At 44.6% G+C, this 19704-nt stretch overlaps 1 protein-coding gene across 7 annotated transcripts in view; it reads right to left on the minus strand.

Moving 5' to 3' along the window:
• The window catches only part of GON4L (gon-4 like), an 88587-nt gene that overhangs the window by 2465 nt on the left and 66418 nt on the right, over positions 1-19704 (minus strand). For 4 of the 7 annotated variants that reach the window (XM_070367325.1, XM_070367324.1, XM_070367323.1 and 1 more), the window contains exons 18-29: positions 19172-19316; positions 17946-18096; positions 13852-13968; positions 11739-13442; positions 10343-10598; positions 9535-9719; positions 8481-8678; positions 7124-7267; positions 2221-2364; positions 1994-2113; positions 764-877; positions 10-220 (exon numbers count right to left, since the gene is read on the minus strand). In XM_070367325.1, the coding sequence (XP_070223426.1) occupies positions 10-220; positions 764-877; positions 1994-2113; positions 2221-2364; positions 7124-7267; positions 8481-8678; positions 9535-9719; positions 10343-10598; positions 11739-13442; positions 13852-13968; positions 17946-18096; positions 19172-19316 (3489 nt within the window). Of the gene's footprint in view, positions 1-9; positions 221-763; positions 878-970; positions 1304-1993; positions 2114-2220; positions 2365-7123; positions 7268-8480; positions 8679-9534; positions 9720-10342; positions 10599-11738; positions 13443-13851; positions 13969-17945; positions 18097-19171; positions 19317-19704 lie in introns of those variants that run through there. The other 3 variants (XM_070367321.1, XM_070367326.1, XM_070367328.1) reach the window with 3 other exon arrangements.

Genomic DNA, 19704 nt, shown 5'->3' on the forward strand with positions numbered 1-19704 from the left:
ATCACTCACCTGCAGCAGGCATCTCTCCCTTCCTGGTACTCCTGCCAGTCCTGCTCTGGGCTGCCTCAACGCTTTCTCGCTCCTCTGGGGCTTCCTCCTCCATCACGTCCTTGCCCTGCCCAGCTTCCTTAGCACCGGGCATAAGACTGGCCTCTCGGTGGGGGCTGCTGCCCACCAACTCATGGGGCTCCTTGCTCTTGTAGGATTTGCTGTCACAGACCTGCAGGGATGGCCTTCTGGGTCAAGGGTCTCCTAACCTCTTTTGTCTTGGGGGCTGACCACAGGAAGAAGCCCTGCCATGATGCTCAGCAAGTCAAGCAACATGCATGGCTGCTCCAAGGATTTTCAAGGGCCCAGACCAGAGTGCTGCATTCTATCCCTCCTCCTCCAACCAAGGACTGTATTTTTGCTGGGAACCAAGCCTAGAGAACCAGCATTACCCTTCAGCTGTTTTCCCCACACGTTTGTTTCATTAAAAAAAAAATCTTAGAGGGAAATATATGAACTGGTTGGTATTTTTCCCTATTTCAAAACTTTACCTAAAAGATTCCTTTTAAAAAGAAAAATCTGTTATTTATATTTTTAAAGATTCTATTTGCATACACACACTAATGAGTATGTATACAGCATATTATTTATTCATGTGTGATCTTTCTAGGAACTCAATAATGCGCAGATCTGGGGTAACAATACCACACACAGCAGAGTACCTGGGGCTTACCCCAGCAGCTCTAATGCCCCTGGGCACCAGTTCTCTCCTCACCTTGCTGCTGCAGTGGCTACAACTTCTCCTTTTGCTCTTCTTCATCTTGGAGTCAGGACCTCCCTCATGGCAGGAGCAGGCGCAGTCCTTGGCCGCATCTGGCCACTCAGCCTCCTAGGAGACACCTGGGCTTGGTTAGCTGGCAAACATTTTTGGCACCAAGAGGGAGCCGAGTTGTGAGCCATCCGAACAAGCCCGCCCCTGGACCCCTCCCCTGCTTCCTTTCTCATTTATTATGTGCCATTTCTTCACACTGCCTGGGGAGATGAATGGCCAAACTCAATTAAAGCCTACTGTGCATCCCTGAAACAATCCTTAAATGAGCCATAGGCGGACGGATCCCAATTGCCCAGATGCTGCAGGAAATATTTAAGTGGAATACAATCTGAGGCAAAGTCACTGGAGAGCTCCGTCATGAGATGTGATCTACTCACTCGTCTGCCTTTGTTTCTGTCTCCCTGTGCCTGGAGCTCTCCCCTCTCTTCCAATCCCCTTGAGAGAGGGCTTTGTACATATGGAAGGCTCACTCAATGATACTCTCTGTTCAATAAACCCAAGACAGAAGTACCGTTATTATCCCCATTAACAATGAAGAAACTGAAACAAAGATTAAATAAATTGCCCAAGGTCATTCAGGTAACTAAGAAGTGTTTTCCCCAAGAAAGAGTACAAGACGTGTAGTAAAGGGACAGGGACCAAAAAAAACTACTTCCTGAAGAGAACAGAGAGCAACGAGTACAAGCGGGCTCTGGAGCCAAACGACCCCCCCCCATCAAACATGAGACCCTGGGAACGGCCCCTCTTGGCACTTCAGTGTCCTCTTCTGTAAAATGCAAACAAAACAATCTTTTCACAGGGTAACTATGAGAATTAACTGAATAATCCATGTAAAATACAGGAGATACATGATGCTTTGGAATATGGCTAGATATCAGTTGTTGTCAGGATTCCTATTTTTCACAGGAACAGAAAGGAAGACCCAAGGGCAAGAGAAATATCTCTGAGCCAGAGAAACAGATCCTTCTAATGAGTTAATCATGGGGGGACCTCTTCAGCCACTGCACTGTTCTTCCCATGGGCTCAGGGTGTGCTGCACAGCAGCCTGACCTGACCTGAGGTTCCTGCTCCATGGCCGCCTCAGCTCACAGAGGCGTGGCACCATCCTACGCCAGAGAACCACTTAGAAAATGTAAGGCTTGACTCAGGATAATCCCCAACAACCGGGCGTACCTTATCGTGATTTTGGACCCCAATCTCTTTCCTTCTTTTGTTCTTTGAGGTTGTGGGTATCTTGGGAGGTTCCTCTTCCTCTTCCACATCAGGCAGTGCCACTTCTTCAAAGCCATCAAACTGGGGAGGAGTTGGTCCCACTCAACAAAGACTCTGGGCAGATGTCCCTCCTACATATGACCTGACCTTCCCCCTGGACACCCCCACTGCAGCCTCACGGCCTATACCTCATACTCCTTCTCCTCGGTCCAATTGATCTCTTCAAAGTCACCCATCCGGCTAGCTGCTGGGCGCAGATGGTCAAAGAAGATGGAGAACTCATCCTGTAGGTGGTCGTGGCCCTTGAGGAGCTGCCACATCTGTGTCTTGAGCTGGGGAGAGTTGCAGAAGGAAAGATGAAGTCTCCAGAGCCTCTCTAGACCACCATTCCAAATCAATCCAATATCCTTCTGAGGTCTACTTTCCTTATCAACTGGGAGACACACAGAAGATGCTCTTTGATTAAGAACTCCTAAACTCCCTCTCCCTCCCTGCTTGCCTACACAGGAGTACAGGCATACCTCGATTTAGTGTCTTTGCTTCATCACGCCTCAGACACAGCATTTTGGTTTTTCTTTTCTTTTCTTTTTTTTTAAAAACTAAAGGTTCATTGCAACCCTGGGTCAACAAGTCTATCAGCACCAATTTTCCAACATCATCTGTTCATTTTGTGTCTCTGTGTCCCATTCTGATACTTCTCACAATATTACAAAATTGTTTATTATGTCTATAATGGCGATCTGTGATCAGTGACCTTTGATGTTACTACTGTAATTGCTTGGAAACACCACGCATCTCACCCAAAAGAGAAGTGGACTTGTACTGTTCTGATTGTACGTGTTCTGATTACTCCACTGACCCAACAGTTTCGCCATCTGTCTCCCTCTCCTTGGGCCTCTCTATTCCCTGAGACACACCAATATTAAAATTAGGCCAATTTCACTTGAATACTTAGGGCCTATAAAGCCTCTAAGTGTTCAATGGAAAGGTACAGATACACACCTCTCACTTTAAGTCAAAAGCAACAAATGATTAAGCTTAGTGAGGAAGGCACGCCTAAAGCCAAGGCAGATTGAAAACTAGGCCTCTTGTGCCAAACAGCCATGAACGCTGAAGGAAAAGTTCTTGAAGGAAATTAAAAGTGATAAGAAAGCAAAACAGCTTTCTTGCTGATATGGAGAAAGCTTTGTGGTCTAAGATCAAACCAGAAGATCAAATCAGTGACAACATTCTATTAAGTCAAAGCCTATTCCAGAAAAAGGCCTTGTTGTTGTTCAGTCCACGCCCGACTCTTTGCCACCCCAAGGACTGACTGTAGCCCGCCAGGCTCCTCTGTCCGTGGAATTTCCCAGGCAAGAATACAGGGGTGGGTTGCCACTTGTTTCTCCAGGGGACCTTCCTGGCACAAAGGTGGAAACGGAGTCGTCTGCGACTCTCATGCTTGGCCAAGAGGCAAGTGAATTCTTTACTACAGAGCCACCTGGGAAGCCCCCAAACCCTGATTCTCTTCAATTTTATGAAGGCTGAGACAGGTGAAGAAACCTGCAGAAGCAAATTTTGAAGCTAGAAAAAGTGGTTCATAGAGTTTAAAGAAAGAAGCCATCTGTACAACATGAAAGTGTAAGATGAAATAGCAAGTGCTAACGTAAAGCTACAGCAAGTTATCCAGAAAATGGCTACACTAACAACAGATGTTCAATGTAGAAAAAGACTTATTGGAAGAAGATGCCATCTATGACTTTTGTAACTAGACAGGAAAAGTCATGCCTGACTTCTAAGCTTCAAAGGACAAGCTGACTCTTTGATTAGGGGCTAACATAGCTGGTGCCTTTAACTTGAAACCAATGTTCATTTACCACTCCAAAAATCCTACAGTCCTTCCAAACGGTGCTGAATCTACTCTGCTTCTGCTCGTTTAAATGGAACAACAAAGCCTGGGCGACAGCACATCTGTGGACAGCATGGTTTACTGAATATCTGAAGCCCACCGCTGAGACCTACTCAGGAAACAATCCTTTGAGAACACTATTGCTCACTGACCATACATCTGGTCACCCAAGAGCTCTGATGGAGATGTACAGGAAATTAATGTTTTCGTGCCTGCTAGCAAAAGAACCATCATGCAGCCCATGGATCAAGGAGTAATTTCTAATTTCAAGTCTCAGTACTTCAGAAATACATTTCATAAGCTACAGCTGACACAGACAGTGATTCCTCCAATGGATCAGGGGAGAGAAAACTGAAAACCTTCTGGAAAAGATTCACCCTTCTAGATACCATTAAGAACATTTGTGGTTCACAGGAAGAGGTCCAAATAGTCAACACTGACAGGAGTTTGGAAGAAGTTGATTTCCACACTCACGGGTGACTTTGAGGGGGGGTTCAAGATTTCAATGGAGGGAGTAACGGCAGATGTGACAGGAGCAGCATGAGGACTAAGCCAGCTGTGGTGCCTGCGGATGGGGCTAAACGCTGCATCCCACACGAGACCTGAGCGGCAAGAAGTCACTTCTTGCAGATGAACAAAAAGAGGTTTCTTGAAATGGAATCTACTCCTGGGGAAGCTGCTGCTATGAAGACTGTTGAAATGGCAACAAAGGATTTAGAACGTTACATAAACTTAGTTGATAAGGCAACAGCAAGGTTTGAGGGGACTGACTCCAATTCTGAAAGTTTTACTGTAAGTAAAACGCTACAGAGAAGTCATTCATGAAAGGAAGAGCTCATCAGTGGGGCAAACTTCATTGTTTTAGGAAATTGTGGGGACTTCCCGGGTCATCCAGTGGCTTAGGCTCCACACTCCCAAGGCAAGGGGTCCAGGTTTGATGGGTGGTCAGGAAAGTAGATCCCACGTGCTGCAACAAAAGATCCCGCATGCCACAACTAAGACCTAGTGCAAGCAGATAAATGTTTTTTGAAGAAAGAAAGAAAAAAAAAATTGCCACATCCACTCCAATCTTCAGCAACCACTACCTGATCAGTCAGCACCAACGATACTGAGGCAAGACCCTCCAGCAACAAAAAGATGACAACTTGCTAAAGACGTGGATGCTAATTAGCATTTTTTTTGGCTGTTGTGTGCAGAATTCAAGATCTTAGTTCCTGACCAAGGATTGAACCTAGGCCCTGTGAAATGGAAGCTTGGAGTCTTAACCACTGGACCACCAGGGAATTCCCTAGCATGTTTTTAAAGTTGAAATATACTTGATTTACAAATTGTGAACACTTTTTAAGTAACGTATGTACAGTTTTTAAAGCACAATGCTGCTGCATACTTAATAAACTATGGTTGGGCTGCCCTGGTGGCACTGTGGGTGAAGAATCTGCCTGCTAGTGCAGGATACACAAGAGATGTGGGTTCAATCCCTGGGTTGGGAAGACCCCCTGGAGTAGGAAATGGCATCCCATTCCATTATTCTTGCCTGGAAAATTCCATGGAGAGAGGAGCATGGTGGGCTATAGTCCATGGGATCACAGAGAGTCAGAAACACATACTTCACTGAGCACACACACACTTCACTTCATCATGTACACGTAATTTTTACATGCACACATAATTTTTACACGCACTGGGTAACCAAAAAATCCATGTGACTCACTTTACTGCAATATTTACTGTATTATGATGGTATGGAATTAAACCTGCAATGTCTCTGAGGTATGCCTGAATTATTACTTTTTTAACTGATGTATATAGTTGATTCACAATATTGTCAACATTCTGTTAGTTTCAGGTGTACAGCACAGTGATTCAGTATGTCTGTATACACAAACATATATACACACACACATATATATATTACATATATATATACATATATGTATATATACACACACACTTTTTCAGATTCTTTTCTCTTACAGGCTAATACAAAATACTGAGTATAGTTTTCTGTGCTATACAGTAGATCCCCATTGGTTACCTATTTTATACACAGTAGTGTGAATATGTTAATCGCAAACTCCTGATTTATCACCATACCCAACCTTTCCCCTTTGGTAACCATAGGTTTTCTATATTATAAACCAAATGTTTTCTATACTTAGTATGATAAGTATACTTATCAAGTGAATTAAATCATACTTCACTTAGTATGATAATCTCTAGATCCAGCCATCCATATTACTGGAAATGGCAATATTTCATTCTTTTTTATAACTGAGTAATACTTCATTGTGTATATATAGGTCTTTGGGCTTCTGTGGTAGCTCAACTGGTAAAGAATCAGCCTGCAATGCAGGAGACCCCAGTTCAATTCCTGGGTCAGGAAGATTAACTGGAGAAGATAACAGAAACCCACTCCAGTATTCTGGCCTGAAGAATTCCATGGACTGTATAGAATGGGACACAAAGAGTGGGACACAACTAACCGACTTTCATTTCACTTCAAATAGGTCTTCATTCATTCCTCCATCAATGCACATTTAGGGAGCTCCCATGTGGCACCCCACTCCAGTACCCTTGCCTGGAAAATCCCATGGACAGAGGAGCCTGGTGGGCTACAGTCCATGGGGTCGCTAAGAGTTGGACACGACTGAGTGACTTCACTTTCACTTTTCACTTTCATGGATTGGAGAAGGAAATGGCAACCCACTCCAGTGTTCTTGCCTGGAGAATCCCAGAGATGGGAGAGCCTGGTGGGCTGCCGTCTATGGGGTCACACAGAGTCGGACATGACTGAAGTGACTTAGCAGCATGTCTTGGTTAGACATGCCTGTATTAACAGGTCTGATTCCCAGTGACACTCACTACTCACTAGCCCTGCCTTACTGGTCCCCAGCTCAGGCACTAACTCAAGGCAGAGCAAGGAGGGAAACCAACCCTCCACCCAGACCATCACCTCCTTCCCTAACTTCCCTTCCAGGGTATTTATAGCATTCTTGAGCCTGTGAGAAGCAGTCAGGCTCTGGTTTCAGATGGTAACCACCTCACTCAAATGTTTTATGCCTTAGGTAAGCCTAAAACCTCCTTGCCATCTTCATCCCCTCCAGGAAGTCCATTGCTCAGAAGTGAGGATTGCTTAGGGAAGGGAGAATGAAGGGCCAGAAGCCAAGATGACAATGGAAGGGGAACAGGACAGGACAGAATACCTCAGTGATCTCCTGGGGCAAGCAGTCTGCACAGCTCTGGAGAACCTTGATGATCTTCTGGTGGTGTGAGGGGTTCTCTGCAAAGCAAATTTCCAGCTGCCGAAGAAACTTGCGACTCTTCTCAAAAGCCTGCTGCTCTTCAAACTACCAGAGTGGAAAGAGGGCAAAAGAGGAGTCATCTCTTCAGCCTGAGAAGGACGTGAGAGCTCTACACATAAAAACCAAGAAAAACTGTGCTGGAGACATAGGGGATGACAAGGCTCTGGTTTACAACAGTGAGATCTTTTTTTTTTTGGCCTCACCACAAGGTTTGTGGATCTTAGTTCTCCAATCAGGGACTGAACCTGGGCCCCAGCAGTGAAAGTGCCAAGCCCTAACCACTGGACTGCCAGGGAATTCCCTGTAAGATCTTTTTTTTTTTTTTTTTTTTTTTTTTTAAGACCCTAGCATGTATCTACTTTGGGTTACTGGCATCTACCGACTCAAGAAAACTAAGATGTAAATGAAAGACTTAAGAGTTCTATATCTCAAGTTGCTTACAGTTTTCAAAGATTGTGAGATCAGACACATGCCAGTTTACAAAGTATTTTCACATATGTATTCATTTGATCCTCATAAAGAAAAAATTATGTATAATCATCCCATGACCATTAACAGCTTTAAGACTATCAGGCTAATAACAATATGAACATAATAATATAATAATATCATATCCATTACTCCTGTGTTTATCCATCCTGACAAGAAACCCAGAACTATGGGGATATCCCTCAAGTTCAGACACTTATTCTCCAACATTTCAAATGTCATGTAACCACCGTGGCCTTCCCAAACCACTGTGTATAAAACTACAACATTATCACTATAAAGCATTAAACATATTTTACTGTTTATATATTTTATCACTTTTATAACATATATATTTACAATATACAATATACTATTTAACACCTGACTTTCCCCATGAGAATATAGGCTCCATGAAGGCACAGGATTTTAGTCTTTTATAATTATTACATTTCTAGTACCTAGAACTCTGCCCAAAATAGCAGGTACTCAATAAGTATTTGTTGAATGAAAGCCTGTTTTGCAACAGTGAGGAGCAAAGGGTTATGATATACCTAAGGTCTCCACTCAATGGTCAAACCCTTCACTCTACATGGAAAGAAAAGGAGAGAACAGGAGCTGGGAAGACCATCCCTTGAAAAGGAGGTGGCTCTCGTGACCCTGGTCTAGGGGAAGGCTATCTACAGAAACAGCCAGGAGTCTGGAACAGTCCTGATCAACACGACCCAAGCCTAGTCCTGCTCTGACCCAGGGATCCTAGTGTGTGGTCTTTGCCCCCCTCTCTACTTACTAATCCACAGGCCAGTGCTTGCTCAGGCAACAGGAAAGCAGCAAAGTCCTTCAGCAGCTGAGGCCAGTCTTGGAGCAGAATTTGCAGGCTCTTGTAGAGATCCACAGCTGTCTGCCTCTGAGTGCTTGACTCAAACTCATAGATGACCTGAAGGAAGTCTTCATACTTGCCAGGGATATGCTGCAGGGCTTCTCGGACCTATATGAGAGGACTTTCAATCATCCAATCCCCTTTCATTGGGCCTCAAGAAATGATGGGACAGAGGAAGGAGGAAGAATTACTGTTAAAGAGCTCCAGATTATCCGTCAGAGGCTACTCCTCTGACAGGTCCTAAGATCTGATGATTAATGGAGGCCACAGGGCCATGAGCAAGGCAGAGCTCTTTTTCTGACAGCGAGGAATGCGAAAATTTCTATTTTCCAGGGATTACAGTGCTACCCGCAAAATCAGGTAAACTCTTCTCTAGCTCACAGCCTGGACCTCTCCTTCCTGGTTTCACCTCCATGTTGAAATAGATAAGGAGTGCTTGCTACATATATTTCAGCATGGTATCATCTGAGAGTAAATAATACATAAATTAGGAATGTTAGTAAAATATCAGGAACAAGAAAACCCATGATTGTTATTGCTAGAACTCCACTTGCTGGGGGTATAAAGAATTAGGTGGTTACCAAAAAAATGAGATAGGGACCACTGAGAAAAACAGGCAGGTTCATGACCCTGAAGATCACTGAGGTCCACTTTCTGGTCAGTGTACATGTTGTTCCTCTGAAGCCAAGGGCTCAGGTAAGGTTCTTATTAGTCTACTCTCTCAGGGATGATGCTGAAATCACCTTTCCCCAGGTTCAGGGCAACAGAGGGGTAGTATGATGGGCAGGAATAATAAATCGGCTGAAGACTGAACTCGGTGTCCTTGTGGTTTCACTCACACAGTTCTTTTGGTATTTCCAGGAAAACAAAGGTAGAGGCAGAGAAGGCTCCTGTGCAGCCTGAAAGGCAGACTTCATTTTAAAAACAGAGGGGCTGGTAGGTACAGAAAGCAGCATTTGCCTACCCTGGTCAGATAAGCCTGAGCAAAGGCCAAATCCTTCTGCTCCCGGAGTGGATCTCGCTCGAGGATGTCCTCATCATACAGTAACAGCAGCTTGGAGGTGTCCTTGCTGGCCCGGGCCCGACTGCCTCGCTTGCTGCGAGCTCGATGATTACTCCGGCCCTTCCCAGCAGCTTTGATGCTCTCTCCTTAGGATACACAGGAAAACAACTGTTTCTCTGTCCTTGCAATCTCTGCTCTTCCCAACTCATCAAATGCACCCTCCCCATCAACTCCCCTAATCAACATCACATAGTAATTTGGGAGAAAAGCTGCTGGAAAAAGGCTATGACAGGTACGTCTCTTCCTGTAAAGTCAGCTCTATGCAGAGTCAACAACATGACTGCACCATCTGGGATGGAATGAGCTGCTTAGCTACTGCATACTGAACACAGAAGTCTAAAGAGTGGGTGTGGTCTGATGCTGGGCGCTCAGGGGTTATGTCCTGGTGAAGAACAAGCAGCACTTTCTGAAATAAACATAGCTCTTGACCTAATACATGACACGTGAATTAAGAACCAGTATAAAAACCTGCATAAACAGAGTACAAATCTACCAGCTGATGGAGAGTCAAATTTTAAATTTCTGAGCATCTCTTCTCTACAATGGCAGCATGTTAAACATCTATTTGGGAGAAGGGTGACTGGCAGGCAGGATCCAGAGGATTTCTTCTGGGAACTGGCACCTGTTTTATAAGCTAGCCACTCTGCACATGTCCCTGAGTCAATGAGGTCTCCTGAGACCCACCCCCACTCAGGCCTGTCCTACTCACCTGGTGGGGTCCTGCTGGTCTCCACTTCTGGAGCAGCCTTTGGGGAGTCAAAGGTGGCAGGAGGCTTCTCGGCAGGGTCTCCGATGGCTTCGTCCATCATTTCATCCTCCTTCTGCAGGTTTTCCATTCCCTCTGCTTCTTCTTCCTCTTCTTCCTCAGGCTCAGAATTCTCTTCCTGGGAGTTCTCTTCCTCAGACTCACCCTCCTGACTCATGCGCCTTTCAGATGCAAGCCAAGTCAGTTTCTCCATTGTTTCCTGCAAACCCCCCCAAAGAGTGTGCATGAGGGCTGTAATAGCTCACCATGGGCTGACTGCACGGAGTTTTTCAGAAGGAACTGCGGCTAATCAACTGGTGAGGGAGGGTGAGAAGTGGATGGTAAAGGGGGTGATTGGGGTTTTTTGGGTTTGTTTTTTGGCCACACTGTACAGCTTGAGGGATGTTAGTTCTGTGAAATATTTCTTGCCATATCGGAGGACAAAAAATGTCACAGCTATCAGTGATTCATGGCCTCCTAATGTGAATGAGGGCTCTCAAAAGGGAACACAAGGCCTACGATCCAGAAGATGCCAATGCCCAGTGACTGGTGAGGAACTGGAGGGGAGTGGGTGTCATGCAAGAGCAGCCAACCACCATCCTCGCCACCCTTTAAGGTGACAGGAAACAGGATTTGGGCCCAGATAGCTCAGGTGCATATGAAAGGAATGAATTCAGTGAGCCCAGAGGCTCCATCTTGCCACACACAGAACACTAAATTCCTTAACTTGACTTGATACCTGGTTCTCCTTACTACTTAATAATAATCTCTGATGTTCAGACTTCCTACCCTCTTGTTGCCAACTGTATATAGCCTGACTCCCCCTCCTGCTTCCTCAGAGCAGTTTTCTCAGAGAACTGAGATGCTGCCTCCCAAGTTCAGAATCCTTAACATTCCTACCAAATAAAATAATTCTCTACTTAGAGGTTGTGATTAATTTTTTAGTCAACAGTTTCCTGACCAGAAATCGAACCCAGTTCTGAGCAGTGAAAACACCAAGTCCTAACCACTGGACCACCAGGGAGTCCCTGAGCAGATGAGCTTTAAAAAGTCCCCTCTGAAGGTAATTTTCCTTTGCCAGGGTCCATACTTATGACCCTTTGTCTTTTTTTAGTCATTTAAATTGTGCTCAGGAAATTCAATTTAATATTTAAATGAGTTTAAATCAAATATAATATGTAACATTTAACTCTTTCCCTCTCCTCTCACCTCAACTCCCAAACTATGCTCCATAATACATTCAAAAGTCAAAAATGATTTTATGACTATCTCTAGTGCAAAAAGCAAGCAGGTGGCCTATCAATAAATTAAATCTATTACTGAATCCACAAAATATTGGAGAAGAGTGCCCAACTCTCACCTGGAGTTCTGGGACAGAAAGTACAGATTCCTCAGAAGCTGATGACATCTCGTCTTCCTCATCCTGGGTAAGGTCATCAAAGTCCTCTTCTTCCTCTTCCTCTGGCCCATCCTTCTCTCCTGCAGTTTCTGGTCCTGCTGGGGTCCCCACTGACTGACCGTCAACACTGGATAAGTCTTCGGGCTTCCCCAGAGGGCTGCTAAGCACCATTTCAGGGTCAGTGGAGAAGGAAGCGTCCCTTGGGGACCCTTTGCTCACATCGCCTGAGTTTCCTTCACCAGGAGGCTCTTGAGAAGCCGAAAGGGTTTGAGCTGCTTGACTCCTCTCCTCCTCCTGTTGGAGGCCTGTCTGTTTCTTCCCCTCTCTAGGCCTGCTTGACTCCTCACTTGGGAAGCTAGTGTCCGACTCCACAGAGTGTTCTTCTTTGATTTCCTCATGGCTGCCCTGCTCCAGGGATCCACCACAGGTGTCCTCCCCAGGGTCTTTAGGTTCCATCTTAACCATTTCCTCTAAATCCTCAGGGCAGGTGTTCAGAGATTCTCGGAAGCCCTGAGGCAGTGGTTCAGGGGCCTGTCTCCCCTCCTCTGTTTTCACAATAGTCCAGCCATAAGCGCTGCTCTCCGACAACTGTTCCTGGCACACTCTGTCTGTAGCTGGAGGCCCTGGGCTGTGCTCCTCTTTGGGGAAGACAGCAGCACAGAGAGGAGAGAGTTCCCGAGGTTCTAATTTGGGTTCGAGGCCTTGAAAGGCATTTTTCCCCTCAGCCAAAGGACAACCTACGTCTACATTCACTGGGGCTTTATCTTCAGGAGTAGATGGTACAGAAAGATTCACAGAGGTGCCAGAGACGATTAAGGGAGGGATGGAGGAGGCCACAAGGGGCTGGTTCAACGAACAGGGGAAGGGAGTAGGGTTAACCAGCAGGGTGGTGATGGGGATGGTCTGAGGACTTTGGGCCACAGCTGCACTGACAGGCTGCATCACGTTGCAGCCACTGCCGAGGCTCACAACCTTTACCGTGGTGGCAGGAACAGTGAAGAAAACAGGCGCAGGGTGGATGAGAGGGGCAGGCTTCAGACAGAGAGAGGCCTTGGGTCCCTTTCTCTTGGAGGCTCTCCGTTTCACACATGGCTTTCGAAACTTAGAAGGAGCAAGTGAGGGCAGCATTAGCTTGGGCACAGGGGCGGAGGACAGCAGGGTCTGTGGCTCAGGCAGAGGGAAGCTGGTCCTGGCCTCAGCAGCTGTAGCTGGCAGCGCTGCTGGAGACTCAAAACTATCCCCCCCAGGGACCCCCAGAGGAGGGCCGCCTGGCACTGCCTGTAAGACCGTGGCTGGCTGGATCAGGGGAGGAATCCGGACCACCATTTTGCTTGGAGGGGCTTCTGAGTGAGCTGACCTAGCTGGTGTCTTCCCAGAGCTGGAGCTAGGCTGGAGAGAGGGGCTGGGTCCAAAAAAGAAGGGCTTCAGGGTTGAGGACCGCTTCTGTCTCCAAGCCTTCCTAGAAAAACGGTTGGCAACTGGCTTCAGCTTCAGGACTACACCCTTAGGCAGCAGCAGTGGATACCGAGTTTCACTCTCCAGTTCCGAGCTGCCTTTTCCTAGGCCTGGGTCTGAGTTGATCTCAGTGGTTCCGGTCACATTTCCGACCTCTCTGGCACCATCAGCTATACGCCGCAGTTCCTCCTGGATGGACGGCAGACTGGCCTAGTGGGAACAAGGACACTCAGATCTAGCCCATGCTGGAATTAGGGGAAAATAATTGGGCTTTCTAGATATTAGGTGCCTTTACAGGACAGTCTTAAGACATCTTTTAAGAAGGATTTTTCTGCAGAATAGCAGATATTTCTAAGAAGACTACATCCCGATTTTATACTCTAGAAACTCCTTAAATTTCCTTTAAGAAACTATCATTTTAACCACTATTTTTAAAAGGTTAGAGAATCCCCAGTTGGGGAGGGAGGGAGGTGGAGAAATAGGAGAGGAAAGGTGACTGAAGATTTCTTAAGTCCTAATTCTACAGCTAAAGCAGCAGAGTGTAAAGCAGACCTTGAACATCCTGCCAGGTCCGTAGTGACCTTTTGCTTCTGACACACTTTGAGGAGGAGCGCTGTACCTTTAACCAGAACGGAAGCCGGTGTTCTTCCCTCTCGACAGGCGGCTTCCACTGATGCGGCTGGATCTCTTCACAGCACTTCATTAAGATGGGCAGCTGTTTGGTCTTCTTATAAAACTGAGTGTGAAGAAATAAAGCAAGAGTCACATTCCTTCTAGAAACTGCTCTCGTCAGGTTGGGGAGTGTGGTGGGCAGCGGTCTGAGAAACATCCACACACACATACATATATATATATACACACACACACACACAAATAGCATATACTGACTGCTCTGTATTTCAAATTAAGCTCATCTCCAATTAATAAATATTTTATCATTACTTAGTATCTTCTGATAAGCTTTATTCTGGTCACCAGAAAAGCTTAGGTCACAGAGAAAAGGAAGCGGATGGTTAGTCATCTTATCGAAAATTTGCTCCTGCTCAGCAGCCACAATGGGAGTGCCTTACTAATCCTTATCCTGACCCCAGGGAAGCTTCCCTTTAAGCAAATAATGGTGCAAGAATATTGGAAGGGAAGGAAAGAAGAACGGAAAGACTGAGACAGCTCAGTTTTCAGAGCGAACGAAGAGGGGAATGAGCTTACACTGACCATAAGCACTAGGCACTGCGCTACGAGCCAAGCATACAGATCATGAGGCAATCCCTGCTCCCAAGGAGCTTACAGACAGCGGAAGAGACAGTCAAGTAGAAACCAATGATGAGGGACTTCCCTGGTGGTCAAGTGGTGAAGGGTCTACCTTCCAGTGCAAGGGATTAGGTTCAATCGCTGCTCAGGGAATTAAGACCCCACATGCCTCAAGGCAACTAAGCTCATTGCCACAACTATTCACTCTGTGCTCTAGAGGCCAGAAGCAGCAGCTACTGAAGCCTGCATCCCTGGAGCCTGTGCGCCACAAGAGAAGCCACTGCAACGAGAAGCCTGTGTATAGCAACTAGAGTAGCCCCCACTCACCACAACCTAGAGAATAGCTCATACAGCAACAAAGACCTAGCACAGAAAAACAAATAAATAAATTATAAAAGAAAACAATAAAAAAACAGGCAGATTAAATACATCCATTTGTCTCTATTCCCTGTGAAACCCCAAGAAAACAACAGATAGGAAATTTTGAAAGATAAAAGCCTGAAAGGAGAAATGAAATAAAAGGTAAAAGTAACATCTTCAAAGCTAAAGAGCCGACAGATGAGTGGCAAGTGACACAGGACAATGAAGAAAGCCAAATACCATGTGGAGAAAAGGTAAGGGCCAACTAAACTGATGTCAAAGACAGGCAAAAAGGATAAAACAACAGATACCTCCAGAAATGGAAGAATTAAAAACAGGTCAAGATAAGGAAGACAAGTTTTAAATTTGTTGAAGGGGCAGTGAGACCCTGAATGCTACCTCTTTGATGTAGCATTTGATGTAGCTACCTGTTTGATGTAGCCCTACCCTGGCAGAAGCATGGTGGAAAGGACGTTCTCTGAACTGAGGCTGTCAGGCATACTAAGGACAGGTGTGCAATGCTGGCCAAGGACACGTGAGAAAACTCTAGCCTCCTTCCTCTACTGCTTTCCCACAGGCCTCTGCCACCTGCTATTAAAGAATATTCAACAAACAACAACAAAAGCTATTAGATATTATGACAGAAGAAGGAATGACTCACCTCAGCAGAAGGGTTAGAAAAAAAGATGAAATAATATCCCAGAAAATACAACAAGAAGACAGAGTGATGGAGAAAAGAAGAAACACAAGATGAGAAGACTAGCCTGAGAGGCCTAACATCGGACCACTGAGCACCACAGCAGGAGACCACAGACCAGAAGAAGGGGAGGAAACCAGCAATGCAAAACTCAAGTACATTTCCCAATACTGGAACCTATGAGTTTCCAAAGTTAAGTTCATCAAGTACCTGGCATAATTAGTAAAACCAGACATATAGTAAGGTATATTATCATGAACTTCAAAACACTGGCGAAAAAAGAAAATCCTATGTACTCCTAGAGGAAGAGAAAAAAACACGTGTTATATACAGGTTCAAGAGTCAAAAGAACATCAACTTTCAAAAGAGCCAGTGCTAGAAACTAGATGAAAATGGAGTCATTAAATTGTTCTGACTAAAGTGATTTTCAACCCAGAATGTTAAACCCACTAAAGTGGGAGAAAAGAACACAGACATATTTAAAACTTTTAATTTTTAATAATTATAGTTTCATAGACAGGTCTTATCTACATTTGTTACAAAGTAACAATAGTTATATATAAAAACTAGGTATACAGCACAATAGCAAAACTAGGAAATTGCATTGGTCAAGTCATGTCATGACACACCATGAACACAAGCAATATAAATCTAAAAATTTTTTTCTCAAATATAGGATGTGCTCCACTAAAACCAGGCCAAAAAGTTGTGGGATTCAGAAATAAGAGGATCCGGACTTCCCTAGCAGTCCAGAGGTTAAGAATCCACCTGACAGGGCAAGGGACACGGGCTCCATCCCTACTCCCAGAATATTCCACATGCCGCAGGCAACTAGTCCCACGCAACACTTCTGAGCCCACGTGCTAAGACTACTGAAGCCCGCATGGCCTGCAGCTTGTGACCTAAAACAAGAAAAGCCTCTGCAATGAGAAGCCACACACCACAACTGGAGGGCAGCCCCAGCCCTGCACAACGAGAGAAAACCCTGTGAAGCAACAAAGAACCAGCACAGCGAAAAAAGAAATAAAAATACTTCTAAAGACAGAAAGAAGAGGATCCAACACAAATAAGAGGTGAAATGAAACCCCAGGAAAATTGTGAAGAAAAAGCCAAAGACATGAGTGCAGCAAGCCAAGCGAGCAGCCTGTAGAGCGGAGCAGGACCAGAGCGCTCCGGGAACGACTTCTTCAGGACGATGCAGGTGACAGCGGAGCACCTGAAATACCTGACACGCTGAAGACAGATTTATAAAACTTAAGCAGACGTCAGTGAAACTGGTAATAAACACATAATAAACCAAGTCCCACTCACCCTCCAAAACTGCAATCATTAACTCCAGGAGAAACAAAATACTCAGCAGGAAAAGCAAAGTAATCATGATACACTACCTGGCTCAGCTGTGAGTTTTTACACACTGCTTATAAACTCTGGAAAAAATCCAACTTACACTGTGATATAACTGAGGATGAAGCAGTGAGAGAGCATGGAGAGAACTGTCTTCATCTTCCATGGTTTCAGTTTAAGAGAAGGCCCAAATCCGAAAAGTCAAGTCATAGCAATTCTAAACATGCTACCTAGATCCTAGATTAGAGGTAAATGGACCATCCCTGCAGAAACCTTGCTTAGCAGGAAATAGGGAGAAAAATGATTGTTCTTTATGACAAGATTCAGCGATATTTTACTCTTTAGAGCAGTGGTCCCCAACCTTTCTGGCACCAGGGACCAATTCTGCAGAAGGCAATTTTTCCACAGGACAGGGGCGGGGGACCCATGATGGTTTTAGGATGATTCTCATAAGAAGCGGGCAACTGAGACTCTCCTGTGAACATGGTTCACAGTGGGGTTTGTGCTCCTTTAAGAATCTATGACCACCGCTGATGTGACAGGAGGTGGAGCTCAGGCTGTGTGTGAACAACTGAGAACAGCTGTAAATAGAGGTGCAGCTTAGCTCTCTAAGTTTCTCTCTTGCCATTTACCTCCTGCTGTGCAGCCGCGTTCCTAACAGGCTATGGACCACTATCAGTCTGTGGCCTGAGGACCCCCACTTTAAAGTATACTTTATAACGCTGATACAAATATCCAAGTATAAACAATTAAGAAGGATATAAGTGGACTGTTGCCTACTCTGTGAAGGTTTAGAGTGGCGAAAAAAAATGAACAGCTAGAGGAAAACAAATTTGATAAGTATTTTTACATTTGAACAATTTAGCAGAAATATCCATAACAGGGGAAGAAGACAGTACTCCATAGGAAAATAATAGATCAATGTCCTTGGAAAGGAAAGAGGGCTAGTGTGCAGTTAGGAGAGACTAGCGTTAGATAAAAGGCTATTCACTGAGACTGAGAAAAAGAAAAGGAAAGGCTGCACTCAGCCAAGGCGCCCAGTGGAGCGGGCAGGGAGCACTTACTTTAATGATGTTGTCAGGAGCTCTGTTCATGTTGAGGTTCTTGATTCTCACTGTCAGCTGGTGGGCAGTCTTGCAAGTGAGAAGGTACTTGCTGATCAGAGGCTTGGGAAACTCCGTCCCTTCAAAGTGCTTCAGGCCTAAAGCTAACAAACTGAGAACGGGGCAGTGACACTCAGTCTCACTTGACAGTCCATCCCGCTGACAAGCCTCCCAGACGAACTCCACATTCTGCAACCTACTTCTTCTACCTCTAAGTCTTGTACACATTAATGGAAACTAAACAGAAAATTTCAGATAATTACTGAGTACTAAGAAGGACTATGAGAATAAGACTCAATGAGCAGTTCCCATCAAGTGAGAAGAGGGAAAACCAAGCATAAATCACTAATAAATATCACAACATGATGTGCTTTACAGTAATAATACAAACAAAGCTTGAGGGAAGAAGAATGGCCCTAAAAAAACAAATATAAAATGAATATTGGGCACCATACTAGACATATTAAATCCACACCAACACTATCTCACAACATAACATACTCAATTACAGTTACCTGTATACGTATTTGCTGATGGAGCGGGGAAACACACATCAAGAGCCAGGAAAGTGTTTATTACCGTTATCAAATAATCTCACTCTTGAGAATTTACCCAAAGAGATAAAAACTCAAAGAGTTTCAGAAGCCCTGTGCACAAAGATCCTTGGTGAAGCCTCATTAAAACAGCTAAACAAGAGAGGGAGGGAAAAGTGGCAAACAAAAGGACTATGAGAGGGCCATGAATGCTGCCTGAAAGGACAATATACAGAGACAAAGAAAAAGACAACGCTACAGCATGGAATGCAGGAAAAAAGGTCAAGAATATATTAAGTTAAAAAAAGCAAAACAAAATCATACTTAAATTGCCAATAGTTACATAAATACAGAGAGAAAAACTATTGTGTAAGGGTTGTCAGGATAACGGATAAAAATGTTTCCCTTGAAAATTATCCACTAACAGGACTATGAGGTTAGTTTTTACTATAAAAGACAAAAAACAACTTAAAATGTTTCCAAAAACGTGTATGTCATCCCCTAAAAAGAGCTGTATTTGGCACTAACGGGACAGGCACATACTATAGACCTATGTCCATCTACACTGCTCTCTGTGTCCATTCCTCATTATACAGTATAATCTTATTATCTCACTGTATTTTGTGCTTTTCTCCCCACCCAGTAAATCCTTACTTGTCTTCCGCCTTGGTGAAAAAAATCTTATCCTGGGGATTCTTGGCCTTCAGAGAACACACTGGAAGTAACTCTGGATACATGAAAACCTTGCTTGTGGCTAGGATCCAAGCCACTTGCTTCGGCAAACAGGGCAATTTACAGGCTATAAGAAAAAAATTCATGATAAATGAAACTCCAGAACATGAGAGGGCTTCACAAAAGCTTCTGAATGCATCTTGGCATTTAGAGAGAGCCAACCCTAGCTAACGTGATGCCCTTCCATATACATACCCCCCTCCCAAAAGTCTCCACAATCATTCTCAGCCTAACATGTAACAAAAAGATAAAGTTAAAAATTGTCTTTGTTTCCTGTGTAACAGGAAACAAAGACAACTGTTTGTCTTTGTTTCACTAAGTAACATAAACACTTATAAAGTACCAAGCAATACCTGGCAGATAGTGTACGCTCCAAAAATTTTTACCTCCTTCCCCCTTTAAATCCTTGAAAGAAAAGTGACCTTCAACAATGCTTTCTTCCAGGATAAGATTCC

This window comes from Bos mutus, chromosome 3 (genome assembly GCF_027580195.1).
Source record: "Bos mutus isolate GX-2022 chromosome 3, NWIPB_WYAK_1.1, whole genome shotgun sequence".
In the NCBI taxonomy this organism is placed as follows: Eukaryota; Metazoa; Chordata; class Mammalia; order Artiodactyla; family Bovidae; genus Bos; species Bos mutus.